The sequence below is a fragment of the Lagopus muta genome, chromosome 13 (genome assembly GCF_023343835.1).
Source record: "Lagopus muta isolate bLagMut1 chromosome 13, bLagMut1 primary, whole genome shotgun sequence".
Classification (NCBI taxonomy): domain Eukaryota; kingdom Metazoa; phylum Chordata; class Aves; order Galliformes; family Phasianidae; genus Lagopus; species Lagopus muta.
The window spans coordinates 10796344-10817196 of record NC_064445.1 but is presented as its reverse complement, the minus strand read 5'-3'; the positions used below and the strand labels follow the sequence as shown (position 1 = coordinate 10817196).

Genomic DNA, 20853 nt, shown 5'->3' with positions numbered 1-20853 from the left:
CTATGCGGAACCCTAGGCAAGTCTTTGTGCCTGCTGAGGATGAAAACGCTCTGCTACGATTGGAGGCAAGCTATCAGAGAGCTGGCCTGTGGGAACAAGCACCGCCCTAGAACACTGAACAATAACGGCACAGTGAAAGCAGGGAAGTTTCAAGGGGAGCTGCAAGAAGAGGTGAGTGCGTGTATGGCCTGAGCTGGCTGGTGCCGGCAGGGAGGGGCGGAGGGATGGGAAATGGGGAGACAGGGCAGAGCAAAAGGGGTAGGGGCGGAATGAAGGGGATGGAGCCGTGGGGCTGAAGCTATGGGGACGGGGGACCCTGTAATGCTTCCCAAATGGTGTTCCCATTCTCCCCTGTAGGGTATCTGGTTCTGCACCTCTAGCTCAGCTCTTCCCTCTTGTCCAGCCCTATAAACAGCAAATCTACAGCGCTTCTGAAACAGCACTTCTGAAGCGTTTTAGAGCTGACAACCAACCTCTCACTGCCCGCCTGGCACTCCCCCAGCTGCCTGCCCCAACCCCTGATCATTGCTTGGCATCTCCCACACCTCCAGCACTGTGAGGCTCCCTACAACACAGGCGCTCATCGCTGGGCTTTGGGCTGCAATTTTGCACAAAACTCCTTTTTAGGTGGTTCATTTCCCTCCCCCTTCACCCCTTTTGTAGTTACTCTGGCTTCTGTTAGAGCAGAAAATGAAACACTCAAAAATCGGTTTTTGCGGTCTGCAGCAGCTGTGCTGAGCTCCCAGCTGTCCTGCTGCGTGCAGACAGTGAAACTTGTTTTCTTGCTACTATGTAACTGCCAGGAAGTGGTTTTTGATTTTTTTTCACTGTCTTTGACAGTCCTTTTGCTCAGTAAGGCAGAAGTGACTGAGGGAGAAGTTGCTCACAGCTGAGCTTTCTGATTGTTAATGTATTTAACCTTCTGAAGCTGAATAGTTCGTGTTTTTTCTGTTAGGGAAGTCTGCAGATAATAGCTTCTGCAGCACACTGCTACAAAACAGGAAGGAGATGAAATATTTGCCTGCTGTATATCAGCTCCGTCCATATCTGTTCCCAAAGTGCTTCTGCGTGCATTTATTCCCACTGAAGATCAGTGAGTAGTCAGTAAGCTCAGGGGCAGAGTGTGCACAGTGCTTCAGTGTGATGTGCATCACAACCTGATTCTGAGCTACCCTGGGAAAGGTACAAAGGTGTGGGCATGGCAAGGTGTGAGATCTCCTGGGGCAAATCCAGGTGTAACAGCAATAGACAGTCTGTTAGATGTTTACTTATATCCCACTACTGTAGTTAGATTGATCTCTCTATTCCTTACTGGTGATCACAATGATATGGTATGACTTGAAAAGAGAAAGATAAAGACAGAGAGATGTCACTACCCTTGGATCCAGCGATGCCACTTAATTAGGGCATAATTAGTTGCTCTGGTGGTGGGCACACACGTGAACGCCACTCTTCTGCCTCCTGTGTGCTTCCCCCACCCACTGCCCCCACTTCTGTCAGCTGCTGCAAATGTGACAGAGGCCTCTTGTGGTCGGCAGGCCTTCTCTAAAATGTGATCAAGGCTTTACTGCTGCGTAAGTGCAGCTTGAGATTTGGAATAATCTGTTAATGGGTCGGAGGGAATTCTGTGGGTCTCACTCTCTTCCTGCCCTCCTTTGGCACAGGCATCATTTGTGAGATGTCTCCTCCTTAATTAAGTTTGCCTGTTACAAAGCCTGTGCTTTTCCTGTTTATTGGTGTGGCTGCTGTTGCTGCCCCATATAAGGATCATAAAATTGGGAAGTAACCTCTGGAGGTCACCAAGCAGGTTCCCTATAGATTACACAGGAAAGTATCCAGGGTGGTAGTGAAGATCTGCAGAGGAGACTCCACCACCTCCCTTGAGCAGCCTGTCCCAATGTTCTGTCACTTTCATTTAAAAAATTTTTTCCTCATATTCAAGTTCCATTTTGTGCCATTTGTTCCTTGCCCCCTTGTTACACACCACTGAAAAGAGCTTGTTCCCCCCACGCACTTGACAGGAAAGTGCCAGCCAGGGACAGAGTTGATTTGGTTCATAGTGTCTGCTATGCTGCTGTTTTAGTTTTAGGATAAAAACAGCGTTGAAAGCAGGCTGTTGTTTCTATTGCCGTGGAGCAGTGCTGCACACAGCCAAAGACCTTTTCAGTCTTCAGTTTCTGGCTGCCAGTGAAGGGCTGGGGAGGCAGGGAGCTGGGAGGGGAGGGGACCAGGGCAGCTGACCTCAACTTACTGCAGGGGTGTTCCGTAATACATGACATTGTGAAGAAAATATGTGAAAAATAATGAGGAGTTGACTGAGCAGCTGCTGCTCAGTCGTTGTTTTTTTTTTACTTTTTCTTTCTATTCTGGGCTAAACTACAGCACCGCCCTTTAGATACTTCTAAGCTTCGATAAGATCCCCTCTCAGTCTTCTCTTCTTCATGCTGAACAGCCCCAGATCCTTTACTCATATAGGAGATGCTCCAGGCCTCCCATCATCTTTGTGGTCCTCCAGTGGATATAAAAGTTCCCTGTCTTTCTTGAACTGAGGAGCCGAGAACTGAACACAGTGCTCCAGATGTGGCCTTACCAGGGCAGAGCAGAGAGGGAGGATCACTGCCCTTGTCCTACTGGCCACACTCACGTTAATGCACTGCAGGTTATCATTGGCCTCGTCGGCCACAAGAGCACACTGCTGGCTCATGGCTATGCTGTTGGCTACCAGGACACCCAGGTCTTTCTATGCAGAGTTTCTTTCCAGCAGGTCAGCCCAGAACTGGTACTGATCTATTCAGTTATTCCTCCTCAGGTGTAGGACTCAGTTCTTGATCTCATTGGACCTCATCAGGTTCCTCTTCACCCAGCTCTTAGCCTGTCTGGCTTTCACTGAATGGCAGCACAGCCTTCTGCTGTGCCAGCCACTCCTCCTGGCTTTGTATCTTCAGCAAACCAGCTAGGGATACACACCTTCATCCAGTTCATTGATGAAGATGTCAAGCAAGACTAGACCCAGTACCGACCCCTGGGGAACTCCAGTAGTTAAAGGCTAGACTCTGCACTGCTGATCACAACACAGAGTTCTGCCAGTCAGCCAGTTCTCAGTCCACCTTGTCTGCCCATCTATCCCATGCTTCCTCAGCTTACTACAAGGATGTTGTGGGGGACAATAGCTTTGCTGAAGTCAAGGCAGACAACATCCACTGATCTCCCCTCACCTCTCCAGCCAGTCATAACATCACAGAAGGCTATCGTGTTCGTCAAGCAGGATTTCCCCTTGCTGAATCCATGCTAATGCTCCAACTGGCAAAATGGAGATAATTAGCACACCAGTGTTTTCCGCTTGTGCTCCCAGGGCTTTATATTCTTTGATCCTGCCCCTGTTCCAGCTCCCAGTACAACCCATGCCCACATGGAAGAGCAGCAGCAGACAGCTGCTGTCTGGGAAGCCTCCCTGCCTTGTAACAAAATGCTCTTTGTGCGCCTGTCCTCCCTCTCTATGTTCAGCTAAAACTTCTTCCAACCTCTGCCCCCGTGGAAAGTTTTATTTGCTATCAATCCCACGCTGTAGCAAACATTCATGGGAGGAGGTGATTTTCAGTTCCTGGCACCGACTTTCTCACAGACAACAGAACTCCTCAGAGACTGAGATAACAAACTGATATTGACATGAATTCCTTTCCCCGGGGGACCTTATTTATTTCTCCCTATCGCAACCGGAGGAGGTGGAGGACGGATCTGTTTTATAAATTGCAGCAGCAGTTTGCAGAGGAACTTCATCACATGCCTGCTTGCAAACTTACTTCTCAGTGAAGCGATACTGTCTGGGTGCCTGAACAATGCTGACTGTGGCCTGGAACATTTCATTTCTTTTCTGAGTGCTGCAGCTTTGTGCAATTCGTCTGAGCTGGAGGAAGGTCCTCCAACCACCACCCTTCCTCCAGGGGAGCCTTTCTTGCAAACTTGCCTTGTTCTTTACTGGGGGAACCTCAGCACTTCCCTGCGTGCACAGGGAGAGCTGGGACGGACTCTAGGACCCAGATGCCCACTTTGGGAAATAGGGTGTGCCAGCTGGAAATCCTTCATCTCTAAATGGTGCCTCCTCCACAGCCCTTGCTCCCACATCCTTCAAATAGCAGTTTATACCAGTAAAGAATATTTTTCTTGTTTCCCTCTTAAAAGCCTCAAACGTTTCTTGCCTAAACCTCAGACATCATGAGGATGCCGAAGAAAAGACTGGAAAGTGGCTGAATTTTGCATTAGCATTCCCACAGCCCTTTGTCCCATGATGTCCTCCAAGGTCACACGCATTTTGCAGAGGGAAAGCAGACCTCATTTCCTACTTTTGCTCCACTTCAAAGATATTCTTTGAGCCCATGAAGCTCCACCAGCAGCCCTGAGTGTGTGCATTCACATACAAGCCTTGCCACCAGGGCTCTGCAGCCTGCAGCAACCGCTCCGCCTCAGATAATGCAGTGCACAGAAGTTCACATTTTTTCTTCTAAAAGCTCATTTCCTGAAGTCCTTTGATCAGGGCAGAAGCCAGAGAGAAGCCATCAGTCCTTCGGTGGTGAGGAAAGCCAGGACTGGAAGTCTCCATCGCAGGCTTGAACATGATGTACCCTGCCTATATCCTCTTCTCCTTGGCTTTTGGCTACTTTTGGGGTTAGGATGCTGGGTTGGGAATGGGCTCAGAGTGGTCCAGGGCAGCTCCATAATTGAAATAGTTTTTTTTCTTCCTTTCCTTCAGATGCTTCTCTGAACTATTCTGGGGCCCATGGAAGACAAATGGATGTTGCCAGGAGGTAATGACTATCTGAAGTGGGCTCAGCTTTCAGCACAGGGCCTCATCTGTGCATCAGAGCTTCTTTTCCCACTGTCTCAATTCCATTGTTGGAGGGGATGGTTCAACATATATATTCCTGGAGGGAGATTAAGGCAATGAAAGAGCATGTCCATGGTACATGCCCTTCCCGTTGGGTAATTGGCAGTTGATCATCCGACTGTGGCATGGTGGGCAGCTAGGCATGGGCAGTGACTGCATGGTGCTTCTCTCCTCTGAGATGACCCCCATAAGACAGCTTGAATGCCCAAGAGAAGCAACAGCCCAAAAGGTTTTTCCAGGTTGCTCAGTCATGTATGATTCTCTTACTGCTGTGCTCATGGTAACATTGGCCTGAAAAGCTTGTTAAGCAGGTTATATTTTAGATGGGTGCCGCTGAACAAGCTTTGAGCCAAAAATTGTGTCCAGCTTCTTTCACCCAGCCAGACTGTGTCCCTAAACATGTCCCTAAAGCAGACCACCTCTTATGCTCCCATCTGAGACTTTAATTTCAGGGCAGTGAAATCCCTTTGTTGGAAATCTGAGCTCCTCCATCATCATCCTTCTTCCAAAGCTTTGCAAATCCCAGCAGTAAATGCAGTCCCTGTTATCCAGATGCCAGTGCTTGTGTCTGGGCTCTGAAGGCAGCTATGAGCATGGTTGCACCTCATTGCAAAGTGCATTGTGCACAGGCAGATTGTGCTTGAGATCTCCCGTGAAAACAGATCAGCATTGCACATACTGGAGTTTATAGAGTAAAGAAAGTCACCTAAAAATACAGAAAGTCCAGAGAGCAAAAGCTAAAAGAATTACCAGACAGAGCTCAAATAGGCCAGGAGCATTCAATTTGGAAAGAAGTGGCTGGGATGGAAGTGGGATTGAAGTTTTCCAAGTCATTAAGAAGGTGGATAAGGCAGATGCAGTGCCTGCAACCACTCGAGAGCTAAATCATCTTGAGGAGATAAGGGAATGTGTTCAGGCTGAGGAAAAGTGCTTTCGGTATATGCAGGGAACAAGACCATAATGGCCAGCAGCTCTTTAAATGAATACTGAAGGGACAAAGTAGAGCTGCAGCATTGCAAATATGCAGTGCATGGGAAGGGGTGCAAGCAAGACAGCAACAGTATTACTGCTCTTGTGCTGGTGTCAGTGCCATCTGCCAGCAGCGAGAGGTGCTGATGGTGCTTTGCATGGTGTCATTTGCAGGTGGGGACACTATTCCTAGAGAGCCCCACCAAGAGCACATCGCTGCAGCAGGAGCTCAGACCCAATGAAGGCCTGAAGGCACCCGCAGGTCTTGGCCATGTCAAACACACACTGTGAGTATGAGAGAGGAACTCAGCTGTGCATATCCTTGGGCTGGGTGCTGCTGGGCAGCTGTGGAGGTGGAGGGCAAGTCCTGAAGCATTTTCATGCTCCCTTGCACCTCTGTCTTGGTCAAGAAATGAGCATCTCAGCAAGTGCTGCAGTATCATTGTGCCTGGGTACCACTAGGTCCTGTTGCTGGGACAGCATGAGGCCTGGGGGTGAAGCTGTGCTGAGTGTGGTCTCACTGAGCAGTAACCTCCAGTATAGCAAAAATGCTAAGTCACAGGCCTGAACCAGTGATTGAGCACCTGGTGGGAAGGCAGGGCCAACCCAGGGGAGCTCAGGTGCATGCAGTGTACCTGAGTGACTGGAAGGGGTGGAGCCAGGATCCACACCTTCCAAGACCTCATGTAAGGGTTGGCAGTGGATGTGATGGTATTTTGTTGGAGATCCCTGCCTACCTGAACTCCTCTAGGGGTAAGCAGCTTACTTCCTTTATTTCTGTGCTCATGGCTGCTACATTTGATCAAATTCTCGCTCATTGCAGCCTAGGATATTGCTGCTCTGCTGTCATTGTGGTGCTTTCATCATGTTACTCTCAAGGAGTACAGAGTCCTGTTATTCTCCTTCCAAAGGCAAAGACCTGCTTGAGCTTGCTAGGAGCCATTTATATAACAGGTCTACAAAAGTGATGTGTTCTTATCTTAAAAAGGGGGAAGTAAATCAGATGTGGCATCATGGGGGCCAAGAAATCAAAGAGTCTATGAGCCAATTAAGTTGTTCTGTGGCTTTTCTTTTAAATTAACCCACCATGCTCTGGCATCTCTCTTGTTTCCAGACGTGTTGCTGCTTTTCCTGGGATCCTGCCTTGGGGTGGAAATCACAGAAATAAAACTTGCAGCAGAAGGATCCTCTGTCATGATGCATGCACCAGCAATCAGCAATACAAACATCACAGAGTGGGAATACATAGAGGGCAACACACCCAAATTCATCTTGCAGTACTATGCCAACTCACAGTCTGCAGTCGTTTACACAGCATACAGAGACAGAGTGGTTTTCTACCAAACAAATGGCTCGCTTTTCCTGCAGCAGCTGCGGGAGGCAGACAGTGGCCTCTATAAAGCAACAGTTGACCTGATGCAGGACTGGGCTAGGACAACTATCCTGGAAGTAATCAGTAAGTCAAAATAGGTTGAAAGGATGTTTTGCTCTGACAAAGATTTGCCATGAGTATGGCAGATGAGATGCATTTTTCTGGCTTTATCACTGCTTAGAAAGACATGGACAAGAGCCAGGCACCCTCTTCCTTAACATGGACCTCCTTGTTTCATCATTAGCAGCTGAATTAGCAGGAGGTGAATGTCCTAAAATGCCCTCTGACCTTAGAATTACAGATGAGATGATGGGGAAGGGAAGGTGGGTGATAGGAAAAGAGCGAGACTTTTATGTAAAGCAGGGGCTGATTCTCCTGGCTACCTGATGAATGAAAAAAGTGTATGGGCAAAGGAAGGGTGGGGGAGAGAATAAAATGTTCTGTACAATCACTAGAAAAGATTTCCTGGGCTTGGTGACAAATGTTGCCTTGATCTGTTGGACTTCCCCATCACTTGAAGAGGTTACAAAATACATAGAAGATAAAATGTGTTGAATATGGCTCATACAAGGAATGGACTTCAGAGCTACAACAGCACAAAGTAGATAAAATGGAATACGTTTTACCTATGGGCCCTCTGGAAGCAAAGAAAAGAGATCAAAATGTATGTTTTTCTGTTTGCTGTACACCTTTAGCAATTTGCTTGACAACGTTACCATTGTTGTCAGTCTTTAGACAAGAATTAGAGTCACTCAAGTTTGCCATAGACACTCCCTTCTTTGGCTGGTAAGTTGTCGAGAGCTGTGCAGTGCTGGAATATTGCTGCTCGCATCTGTGTGGCTTGATCTGCCAGGAGATCCAGGGCATGAGCCGTTTCAGTAGTAATAATTTCAAGGATGGTTTTTAATCTGAGAATGCAGTTCAGGTTATAAATGGGTTCTTGAGCACCACTGACCATTCATTGGAGTTCTGGGAAGCTGGGCTGTGGTGTTTGATTATACGCTGTGAGGCAGCTGGTTGTCCTTAGTCCAAGTTTGGCTGCTACCACTTGTGGAGATGTCAATGGACTGTCATCATCTGAGAACACTGTATGCTTTGACACCTAATTCACCACCATCTCCCCCAGGACCAAAAAGAATACTGGGGGAATTGTTCCCACATAACATACCCAGGCCAATTTGCAGGTAGTTGCCTGTCAGCATAATGGGCACAAATCCACTAGTGTCCCTTCAGTGCTGCTGAGTATTTTCACATACCCATTCCACAGCAGGATTATTTACATGTTCTTTAGCTTGGAAGTATGTGGTGTTCAGAGGTCCTGCCACATTAGAGTTCCTGACTTTACCAGCATCACTTTCATCCCTGCACCACTCACAACTCCAAGCTCCAGCATGGGGCTTGCAGGTGAATTCACACCTCCAGTTTTGGAAAACAGTGTGCTGTTTATGGAGGACCAAGAATAAGGAAATCCATCCTCGGTTCCCAAATGATTATACCACCCCCATTCATAGTTAGTGTGCTTTCCTATCTCATAACCCATTTTATGATAAACCCAAGTGCAACTGTTAGTCCCAACCTAGATGCCACCTGGCTGAGTTTGATTCAGACAGTAAATAACCCTGGTGGGATACTGGATTGGCCATGAAGATGTGTTCTTCCCAGTGGATGCTGCAATCAATTCTGCTGTAGTTACTTGCCAACCACTTGAGGGCAATAGGGGTGAAACCCAGGACTAGGTTTCACGTTGTGTGGGTCCTCCACAGACCCAGCAGTTGGTGAGGTTAAAAATGCTTGCTGCTTGCTCAGCCAGTTGGCTAAAAGAGTTCTGTATGCCATTCTCTTAATCCCCAGAGTCTTGAAGGGGACAACGGATTGTTCTGGGGGTTGTGACAGTACACCAAAAGAACAAAATTGACATTTTGCTCTACAAACCCAGCCTAAACTTCTGAATATTACAAAGATAGTCATTAAAATATAAATGATTAAAATAACTGCCTTACTGCATTCAGTCACAGTCCGTATTTTGACCTGTAGTTCATTAAGTATTGGGCAACCCCCACCCACAATGTCCACAATTTGTATTCCAGCAGTTGACAGTTAGGGATTACAGTTCCTTCTGATGCTGCCTGGATTGTTTCTCCTTGAGACATAGCCTGCATTTATCCTTGCAGTTGTACATACCTGCAGGTTTCAATGGTTCTGGAAGCCCCCTAATTATAAGGGGGTCATCTTGGGATCAATGGGCATCATAGCGGGTAGTTTGTGGTGCGGCTGAAGCTTTCCATCATAGATCACGTGAAGACAAGCAGCCTTTTTGAACACTTTCTGCTAATTGGTCAACCTTCCCAGTAGTGGCAAGAGGGTCTCCTTTTTCTACTGGGTTAGGACTGCCTGCCCACTAGGCAGCCCTCTGGTAAAGGACCAGGGGGCCTGATTGTTACCAGTAGTCAAAAATGCCTCTTACAGAGGCAATTAAAGGAGTTCTGCCATGTCACTGTTTTCCAGAGCCTGTACCCCAGCCCAAACTCCTGAAGAGCTCAAACCTGAACAGGTCTCTCATCAAGCTGATCTGCCTGCTGCCCAATGGAACCATGGCTGCTGTCTCTTGGAAGAAGGATGGACATTCCCTTACCCCACAAAATTATTATCAGCTCACTCAGAACTCCACTGAGTTGTGGATAAGGAAGGGAGACAAGTCAAACTGCGGCTCCTACTCCTGCAACGTCAGCAATGCCGTAAGCTGGGAAGAGGCAACCTTCAACCTCATGATAGCAGGTAAGCATCAGCCTGTGGTGGGGCCACTGCTTTGCTGCATGTCTCGGAGTTGTCCTCAGTGTTAGTTCCCCTCACTTCACTTTGCAGGTCTCTCGCCTCCTCTCCAAGTTGCACTGAGGATGACAGTGGCTGCACTGGCTCTCACTGTCATCACTGCCATCGGCTTTGTCATCTGGCTCCTGCAGCCGGGGAAGCACAGACTTGGTGAGTGCCCATACTCAAATACCCAAACTGAGCCCTCTCTCCATGCCATGAAGAGGACAGAGGGTGCAGTAAAGCCTTTCTCTACTAACTCACTTTGTTAGTTGGAGGAATCTTGCTCAGTGGTCATGGAGTTCATATACTTCTTCTTATGCATCTGTATACTGCACAGAAATATAGAGTCCTAGCAGCAGTTAATCCCACGTGGCTTTGGGAGAAATCATTCTACCTACGCTATGTATGCAATGCATGCCATGGTATCATGGTAGGAAGCATGCTAGTCTTTCCTCTGCTGTTTCTTGGGCATCCCTGGGCTGAAACAGAACAGGCAGGACACAAAGAGCTTTCCTGCATGAAGGTGCTGAGAGCTGACCCAATACCGTGTGGCACTGGTTTTGGTGACCAAGCTCAATGGCATTTGGGTCAGCACTCTGCATAATGCTGTGCATCCATACCTAAGCCTACAGGTTAATGCAGGCGCTTCAATGGCAATCAATATTTTGGTTATCAGAAAGCAAACCATAAGACCTAGCCAAAAGAAAGACCACCCACAGTCTTTGTAGCCTTCTTCTATCTTCTACCCATCAAGAACAATCCCCAATATAAGCGAGACCGACTGAGGAACAGAGGTGAAGCCCAACCATACATGGGAATATTGTCCTAGACTGACCTGTCTCCCTGTATTAACAATGGAGTTGTGAATTAGGCCCTGTTTTGGGGGTAATCTTTCCTGAGGAGCTCTATGTGCCCAATGCTTGTGGTGAGAGCTTGTGCCACCTGAGTTCTTTGTAAGCTGGATCTCCAGAAGAAATCCAGTACTTGCCACTGTAAGAGGCAAAAACCTGGGCAGAAGTGTATTAAGGTGCCAAACCAGATGAAATTGCTGTTTTGTTCAGCTTGGAGCAACCCCAGACCTGGCTGGAATCTCCCTGTCTCTCCAGAGGTCAAGCAAAGCTTTTGTAAGCCCATCAAAACCCTTTGAAGCCCACCAGGTTTTGTCATCAGGGGTTCAAAACCTTGGGGATTTGATTCTTTCCAAAGAAAATCTGTGCTTGCATTCATTTTCCTTCACAGGCTGCACCTCAGTGGTGAGGTCCTGAGCTCCAATTCAAGTCTGATTGCCTTTTTTAACAGGAAAAGAAGCATGGACATGGCTAGCTCTACCCATCAAGGGGCTGCTGGGCATCTCATGTCTTCTCCTGTTTGTCACCTCTGTCATCTGGATGCAGGAAGAAGGTAAGATTCGCTGAAGCTGTGCATCCTTGTCTGATGTCCTGGTAGCTGACTGGTAGAAATCGGTGTTGAGGTTCACTGCTCAGCCTCAACCAGGAGAAGCTTTCCCATCCCAATTCTTTGTTTAATTCTTTTTCCCACAGGTCCTTCTGCTGCCTTCATCCTACATGGGCTTTGCTTCCTTGCTGCAGTCATGACTGTGGTGCTGATCACCATGATCTCTCAGTGCAGACCAGAAGCACTCCCCCAGCGCCCAGCCCAGACCTGTGAGTTGCGGGTGGAGACACAAACCCCTGGTGCTAAAAGCCCCATAAGAGCCCAGGAGCAGCCTCTGAGGTTATCACTACAGGAGGGATGAATGCTGCTGTGGGGCCCATGCCCTGCTTCCCACTGATGCCCATCTCCTCCCTGTACCAACTCCTCTTCACCATTGCCCTCCCACTCATCAGAAATTCTCCTCTCTCCAGGCCATCATGTCATCCTGTGCAGTACAGCCATGACACTGGCAGTCAACTTGTCATTCTCCTGCCTCTTGCTCCACAACTTCCAGCAGGTCCATGGTAAGGGCTAATTCGGTTTTCACTGCATGTGCCCTTGCTTGCCTTCTTCATGGGGGAGGGCTGGGGTGTCTGTGGGGCTGGGCAGTGGGACTCCATGGGTGGCTTTGCAGGCTGGTGCTTCAGGAAGGGCATCTGCACTCATTGTTGCCAAGGCAAGCCATGTGCTGAGCAGGGAAGGAACAGCAGGGCAAGGTTTGCCCCTGGAGCTCAAATGTGTGAAATGTAAGGATGCTCTTCTCCACCCGCATCTGGACATTCCAGCTCTGGAGCTGGTTAAGTGGGATGGAAGAGAGAACACTGACACTTCTCGCTATCTCCCTGGCAGAGCGTGGCTGCTCAGAACCTGTCAGTGTGATTGCCAGCTGCGTCCTTGCTGTCCTGGCAGCTCTCCTGTTGTTCTCCCTCTGTTGTAAGTACCCAATGGTTCTCTTCCTAAATAGCTGCTTGGTCACAAAGATCCTGGGCTCAGCTCTCACACTCTGGCATCAGCTTCTGTAGAAAAGGGAATCCCACACTTTCCAAGGGTATGCAGAGCATTTCAGAGTCCAGAACAGAGGAAATATTGCACAGCATAAAGCCAATGGGTGGCATGTTAAAGGTGCAGGGCTTGCAGGCAAGGTGAGTGTCCATTTCTGTGCTGCCTTCTTGCTCTCCATCTGAAGCAGAAATCTTGTGTTTCTGAAAATTGAGGGGTTCTGCCAAGTGAAAGCCTCTCATACCCACTACACCCTGCAGCCCCATTTCCTTCCCGTGCCCCATGAAGCACACACAGTGTTGGAAACCGAGCAGCTGATGCCCTCTCCTTCATTTCCAGATTACAAGAAGAAGATGGATGCCAGCAAACAGACCACAAGCACCCAAGTAATTGACTGCCCACCTCGGTGTCTCTTTCCCCTGCTGTTGCTTTCAGAAATCCTCATTATTTAATGAGGAACATGCAGTGCTAAGCAGAAAGCACCCACCTGCCTTCCTGCAGGGTGACATAGACTTGGTCACTACCCTGGGGGAGACACCATGAGCCTGTTCTGCCCATAGTGTAATTGTTCCCATGGGCATGTTGCGAGGAGCTCTCATGCAAACGTGCATGTTAGTTTGGGTACAACATGCTCTTCTCCTCCAGAACACGGAGTTGTGAGTGAGGGAAACCACAGATCCACAGCATCGCCATTACATCTGCATGCCCTCATGCTGCACCCTTCAACACCTAACACCAGGCCTCAGATCCTGCCTCTATGTTTTGGAGATAGCAGGGGACTCTGGGATCTGGGAACCCTTCCCTGTCCTGCAGTTGTCATGGGGCAGCCCTGTCCCACCTTGGGAAGGGATCTCAGTGCCATGGGGGATTAGGGCACACCAAAAGGGATTATGGCCCCCAAAGGGGATTACCACCTATTTTAAGGGGATTATGGTCCACCAAAAGGGATTACAGCACACCAAATGGGATTATGGCCCACAGAAGGGGATTATGGACACCAAAGGCTCACCCCCATGTTTTTGCAGGGGAAAGAAGATCGTGAACGGAACCAAGACAAGGAGAGCAAACATTCCCTTCACCATCCTGGAGATGACATCACACAGGAGCCAGGCTAAAAAAGCCTGCTGTCCAGCAGAGTTTGGAGCAAAAATTCAGCCAAAATGTTAAAAAAAAAAAAAAAAAAAAAAAGTAAAAAAAAAAAGTTACACATTCCAGATTTAGCTGTGGACAGATCTGAGAAGTTCTGTTCAACTGTCCCAGCTGTGATGTATTGCTACTATTTGTCAGATAAGAGCAGTACTGGCCCAGCCAATACCTTCTGGCTTCAAAAGATTCCTGTCTGTTTTGCTTTTAGCTCAGCTTCTGAGAATTTCCACTTCCTGAACTGCTTTCTTGCTGTCTCCTTATATGGTGCCTTATAGCTGTAGCTGCTGCGCTCTCAGGCCTCAAGTCTTTATACGGCTTTTAAAGCATTCCAGACCTCAAGTGCCCTGAGTTGATTTCCATTCCACTGAGCCAGCCTTGTCCCACCTTGTCCTACTGTGTGTTATCAGTGTGCAGTGGGTACTGTGGGCTGACGCCAGGACAAGGCGAGGGCGCAGTGCAGTGCTGACACAAGTTATGCCAAATAACTGTGTGCCTTCTGTTACACTGGCTAAGGATAGTTCTGTGAACAGTGAAAAATACGCAGCTTTGCCTTCAGTTCTGAAAAAGAAATTTGAGAATAGGCTTCAAGATTGCAAAAAAATTTATCAACTTATGTTTGAAACTCCAGTTTCAGTCGACATGAATTCATTAGCTGTTAATTTTCAAATGCAGTGCGTTGAGTTGTGATCAGACATTCGACTCCAAAATCTGATCATGTCTCTTAACCAGATTTTCAGAAGCCTTTTCTTACCAGAGAGAAATACTCCTCAGTTCACAGTCATGTCTTTTTTATGTTACTGCTTGTTGATACTACACACATTTGTGAAAAAATATTGTCAAGAAGAGTCAAGAACTTCCTTGCATGGGAAGAGTAAGATTTAATCTTTGATGAACACTTTGAGAACTCACTAAGAATTGCAACCACTGCCACTGAAGCAACCTGATGCATCAGTTTCACAAAAACAAGGTCATATATCCCACTAATTTTGTGGTTTTATTGATCACTTTTTTAAAAGATGTTTTAATTTTTAATTTTTAAAAAGTAAATTTTGTTACTTATATACAGTAGCTGTAATATTTACTTACTCTGAAAACAATGCCACCTATTTTATGATGTTGGCCTGTGATGTTAGAGGCAGATGTTTGTAGGATAGCAGTAGAAGCTGAACCTTCCCACCAGTATTCTGTTACATGTTGCTGTGTGACAGATGGCAGGAGAGGGCAGTGTGACCAAATGGTGTCTGACACGGAAGGGCATAGGACCAAAGATGTGGAAAAAATGGTAACTATTGACATTCAGCACCTGGTAAACGTTTGTGGAGACCAATCAGTGTATGTGAGCACAGTAAGGAGGTGGGTGGTGCATTGTGACAGTGCAGTGAGTCACCTCCACTGGTGCACATTTTGACGAGCATGGCATGCAGGCTTTTGTTCATTACCAGTAAAAAAGCATAGCTAATGGTGGTAACTATGATGAAAAAGAATGCTTTCTAGCTAGTAATTTTATCTATCAAATATTGCTTTTGTGCTCAGTTTATCAGTTGCAGTTTCCATGAAAATACATGAGAAGTACCTTTGGATACTTTTGGAGTGACCTATGTATACGCAGCTCAAAACAATTCCTCTTCACTCAATGTGGTCAAAGGGTTGGACACCAGCTCGCTGACATGTTCGTTCATGAGTAAAAAGAAGGAAAACCCATTTAGATCACCATTTCCATCGCTTTGCTACAGCTGCCCCGATAACCACATCCCATGTGCATCCTTCTGTCTGCGTTCCCATTGTGCAGAGAGAGGCCCCATGCTTTTGGGACCCAGCTCTGGGGCTGGATCCTAACCCAGCAAGCTCTGCACAAGCTCTGGACTTTTGGAGTCCAGGGGGTGGGAGGGAGCCTTAAACATCCAAGCTACAGCTCAGCGGTGCTCCAGGTCGCCACAAATCCCATCCCCAGGGCAGGGAAAGCCCCGTCAAACGGCCAAGGCAGAAGTTCTTGGAGCCGGGACGCAGACAATGCAATGGCACAACCCTGTGGCAGCGAGGGGAAGAGCATGACAGCATCTTCCCTCTGAGCAAAGAACAGAGAGGCCTCCAAACTCTCTGTATGCAGCACATGGCAGTTACTCACTTGGTGCACTAACAAGTTGATTCGTGTTTGAGAAGATTTTTTTTTATTTATGTCCGACAGGAAAAAGACCTTCTGCTCTATAATGGACCATTTTGGGTAGAGCTGCTGCCTGCCACGCGTCTGAACAACATCCCCACACTGGAAGGTTTATGAACCCACACAAACCTTGCACCCTAATGGCCACCTTCCAGTGCAAAGTTGACATTTCCTATGTCCATATTTGTAAGAAATTGTCCCCCTCCCCCCCAACAGCAATAACAATGATTTTGTTATTTTTCAGCTTTTTCCAAACCCGGAGCAAGCACAAAAGCAGGTTTTATTTTTCTTAGGACTCAGTGAGAGCAGTGATGTGTTGGTGCTTCAGGAACATTCCCACCCAAGAGTGTCTTGACAGAGAACAGTCCTGATCACCTCCACTGTGGTTTTGTTTATGATTTCTGGATTAACTTCCAGAATTTCAGGAAAATGTAATAATCTGCAGTAATCCCAATGTATATAGCTTGATATTTCCTGCAGAATTTGAAGTGGTTGTCACAACTCGAGGAGTCCAACACCAATTTATTTCAACTTGAAACTATGGTGATATTCACTTTCATAGAGAATCAGAACAGTTACGTACCATATTGCTAATCAGTCACTGAAATGTGGGAGTGTTTGTTTGACAAACTCCACGCTAGCATGCTTCTGAACAGGACTCATTTTGCCTTCTTAAGCTCTTTTTTTCCCTAAGAGGTGAAATATTTTCTTTGTCTTGCTAGATCACTTACAGCATTTCTATTTAACACGCCCTTGAGGCAGCCAAGTTGACGGCATTACACACACGCTGTGTGCATGCTGGACTGGATGGAGAGCCTCCAAATCACTCAGAGGTAAGCAAAGATTTCTTTCTTCCCTTCACAAACTATGTGTTCAGCTTCAAAGTTCAAGAGACAAAGATTGTCTAGATCAATTGCGTGCAGGCATGCCTTTTGAGCACAGACCTTATTTTCTTGCTTGCACACCCCTGTCCTGCCGCAGCCTTTTTGCACAGGGGTTATCTCCCAGACACGAAGACCACGGCCAAATAAACACCAAACACAAGCAAACAAACAGCAGCTTCATCGCAATTTTGTTCTTATGCTCCAGCCCTCGCACACCGGAGCCCCGCGAGGAGTGAAGCTGACCCGTCCTGCCGCCGTCCCTCAAGGCGCAAGGCGGCGCGGCAGCACCTTGGACAGAGGCGCAGCGCACGGCCCGGCCGTCCCGCTCGTCTCACAGACAAAAGCGCCTGTGCTACCCGCTGTGCTGCCCGCGGGAAACAACCGCCGTGAGGAACCAAACCTCTCCCCAAGGTCCCGCCGGGCTGGCTCTCGCCTGCCCAGTGCCGCGGCGGGGACGGCCCGCAGACGGCGGCGGAAAGCGGTGGTGCCACGCGATCACCATCGCCGCGCTCCTGAGGGAAAGCACGGCCGCTTCCGGTACGAGGCGGATATGGGCGGAAGTGGCGGCGGCTGCGCCACCCCTTTGCAGAGCGCCGCCTTGCGGAACGGAGGTTAACAGGGTAGGCTGGACCAAGCGCCCCTCGTCCGGGCTGCAGCCCTGCCATTGCCCCTGATCGCTGAGCAGACAAATTGACCGAGTTCTTGTAGAGTGCTGCTTCTCATTCCCAACACCTGCTCCTCTCCTTGTCAGCTCTATGGAGTTAAGATGGCAATTTTGGGCTTATATATTGACAGGTGACTTCGGAGACCAGTGCACACAAGGTTAAAAACTATTATCTGAAAGCGCAAGTGAAGGGCAAAGAAAAATCTACCCTTCAAATCTCTTACAGAAAGAACTCTGCATCACCTGCTTTGAACTACCTCTGAGAATCTTTTATGCCCACCATGTAAATATGGATGGGAAACCCATAATGGCCGTGAGTAAGCAGTAGTGGATTTCTGCTTCCTTACAAAGATGCTAAGTCCTTTCATAAAGAGTATGCATGAAATAACAGATCCTTAGGATTTGGAGTCTAACATCCACTATGTACAGATAAAGTGGCATTGAAGTGAAAATCACATTATGACTTTGTACTTTGCAGAGACATGAACTCTGACTTTAAGAAATAAGCAAATTAAAATATGTTTAGACAAAATGTGGTTATTTATCTTTTTAATTCTGATACCACATTTCCCTATCAAAGAGAAGTTTATCTGGAAATGAATTCATGTGCCTGTGATCTACTGAAAGTGACTTTGATGGACCTTAACTTTATTAGAATCATGGAATCATTATGGTTGGAAAAGCCTTCTGAGATCATCTAGTCCAACTGTGCAGCTACCACCAACACTGCCCACTAAAACGCATCCCTAAGTGCCACATCTACATCTTTCTTTTACACCTCCAGGGGCAGTGACTCCCTGGGCAGTTGCACAGGAATTGGCACAGGTTGCACAGAGAGGTGGTGGGTGCCCCATCCCTGAAGGCACTCATGGTCAGGATGGATGGAGCTCCAAGCACCTGATTAAGCCCAGTTCACTGCGAGGGATTTGGACCAGATGACCTTTTAGGATCTCTTCCAACTCAAATGATTCTATGATTCTGGTGGAACCTGCTCAGCCCCAAGGGGCTTGGTTGTCTTACTTTGCCTCTTGGCAAAGTTTTGGTTGCTCAAGGTGCAGCTGACATGCTGAGGGCTGTTGTTTTCCACAACAGCCTTCATTAAAATTCGTTTTTTCCCTTGATGTTGTCTCCTGCATCAGTGTCCTGCAGTGTGAATTTGGAGCCTGAGGAAAAGTGTGCCGATGTTTTACTGATGCTCGCAGCTCTCCAGCCCCATGGTCAGTCCTGGACGGCAGCTGACCATCTTCCCACGGCCAGAGTCAGAGAATTCTGTCTACGAATGGAGCAGGGCGAGCAATGCGGGCTTCCCCCACACGGTGGCACCCCCAGCCCACCCCTGCCCGGGCGACACCAGAGGGGCTGCCGCACTGTGTCCAACACTGTCCCTTTTCCCTGCTCACCGGTTGCCCAAGATGTGCTGAGGCTGCTGGGTGGGTGTCAGAGAAAGGATGAGGTGTTTGATAATAGTTCTGCTCATCACTAGCTGACTCAGAAGTGTATTTCTCAAAGCTGCCTCCTGCTGCTCCTGTTCCTCACACCTCAGCTCTCACTTGGGCCCCATGCATCTCTGCCATACTGAACTGCTTTTTCCAGACGAGCTCCCCAGAGCACTTCCAAGAAGTTCCACCAGTATCTTTGCAATCCATCTGTGTTCATCTCTTCCAATACACCTATTACACCCACTTCTGCTTCTTCCTGTTCTCCTCCTTGGGTCCCTATACCTTGTGCTGTCACCACAGAATTGTAAAGGCTGGAAAAGACCTCCAAGGTCATTTAGTCCAACCATCCACCTACCACCACTGATTGTAAGGTAAGAGAGGGAGCGTGAGGAATAGCATGGTACAAAAGACTGCTACCATGAGTTTTCATCAGTGGCAACACATTGTGCTGGGCAGCAAACACTTGACCAGGAGGAGGACTGATCCCCACAGTCAAGAGCTTGTTAGTTTGCTACAGCTGCAGCTACTGAGATACAAGGTCAGCTGTGTTGTGAATGGGAGGTGCTCATGCTTGCTTTCACCCTCTTCTTCCTCCTTTTTTTTCTGCCAGTGAGCCCAAGTTGACCATAAAAGCAGCAGTACTGGAGAGGGACAAGAACATAGTGGTGGTTTCACTCTCAGAGTCCTATTCAGCATGACCTTAAGTGTCAGGAAGACATAATGGGGCAGGAGGATAGGAGAAGTGGAGATGAAAAATATTTCTGCAGAGTTGGAATTTGCAAGGTAACAAATACGTGTCTTTGCATCCCTACTAGTTGGGAGGGATTCAGAAAGCGTGGGTCAAAGTGGAATGAGGAGGAGAGATGACATCTCTATAAAGACTGTAGTGGGCTTCTTCCTTGATCTGTGTGACTTTTCACTGCTCCTTCAGGCCTGGAACAACTCATTTGATCTTTCTGATTTATATATTGTTCCTGTGCATGCATGCTCCTTGCATGTCAGCTGGAGGAAATCCTTAAAGGCTAGGGAGAGGGCTGGAGTAACCATGGGCTGCCATCTCCATAGGACACCGTGTCCCTTGCATCCATCACTCTGCTGTGTAGGTGGTGGGATTATAACTGAAGGCTCTGCTGTTGTGAAGGAGTGGAAGCAGCAATTGGATCCAAGTTGCTTGATCAGGCTTCAAAGATGCTCTACAGAAAAGTGCTTTGTCTATACTGTGTCAGGCCTGCACTGTGGGACATTCTTTGCAAAGTGTTGGGTCTGTATTGGGGATAAGAATGGAATACAGCAAGAAACTCAGTGCACATGGTACTCCTGGCAGGGAGAGTGGCAGCTGTGTATGGGATGGGGGGATCAAGTCCAGACTCTCGCCTTTGACTCCTCTCTTTACCTTTCTTCCTTACCACAATGCTAGGGAGAAACATAAAAACCTGTGCATGAATGTGAGCTGGCTTCTCTCATTCACTGCCTCCAACTCAGAGCTCCAACATATTGACTCTGAGTTGGGTCATGTGGATGACATCTTGTAATGGAGAAAATACATATGTCGTTACAGCCATCCCTCTCCTGCAGCTGTGCCTTTTGTACAGTATTATTAACAAATCACTGGTGTCTTCAGTTGTGCTCTGGGCCATCATTTTGGTGAGGCAGCATGGCGAGGTCCTCCTTGCCTTCCCTTTCTCTAACAGGACCAACATGGCTGGCAGGAAAAGCTTGATGAAGGCTGTAGGAAGTATCCCAGGAGAGCACACTGGAACACTGCTGGGGCAGCATGGTGTGAGGTTCAGGATTTGGGACTTTTCAGCCTGGGAAGCAGCCTTGAGGCCACAGCCCAATCAACCCACGCAGCAGCTAAACTGGGTGCCTGCCTTCATTTTCCTCTTGAGCATGTCTGTTTGTTAAATAATGTAGCAACACAAGGTTCCTTGAACTAAATTTATCTTCCCACGTAGCTATGGGAACAGTTGATGGCACAGTGACGTTGGGGCTTGCAGTCAGATCTGCTGCAGGGCTCTGGGCTAGTGTGGCTAAGCTCAGTGTCTTTCCACAGATGCTATCCTGCGTGGGAGCTTCTCCTTTCTTCCAGGCC

At 47.9% G+C, this 20853-nt stretch overlaps 1 protein-coding gene across 4 annotated transcripts; it reads left to right on the top strand.

The window, feature by feature from the left end:
* Window positions 1-28: 28 nt before the first annotated feature.
* Window positions 29-15314, top strand: LOC125699785 (hepatocyte cell adhesion molecule-like). Of its 4 annotated transcripts, XM_048959676.1 has the most exons (13): window positions 33-171; window positions 4748-4802; window positions 6026-6138; window positions 6966-7307; window positions 9729-9998; window positions 10086-10202; window positions 11334-11435; window positions 11576-11698; window positions 11900-11992; window positions 12103-12214; window positions 12318-12401; window positions 12807-12853; window positions 13493-13628. In XM_048959676.1, exons 3-13 carry the CDS (start codon window positions 6123-6125, stop codon window positions 13507-13509), a joined length of 1323 nt encoding a protein of 440 aa, XP_048815633.1. In that variant the 5' UTR covers window positions 33-171; window positions 4748-4802; window positions 6026-6122; the 3' UTR covers window positions 13510-13628. The 4 variants fall into 4 exon arrangements, with proteins under 4 accessions (XP_048815632.1, XP_048815633.1, XP_048815634.1 ...); XM_048959675.1 differs by lacking the exon at window positions 12807-12853 and having other exon boundaries at window positions 29-171; window positions 13493-15314; XM_048959677.1 differs by lacking the exon at window positions 12103-12214 and having other exon boundaries at window positions 39-171; window positions 13493-15193.
* Window positions 15315-20853: the final 5539 nt, after the last annotated feature.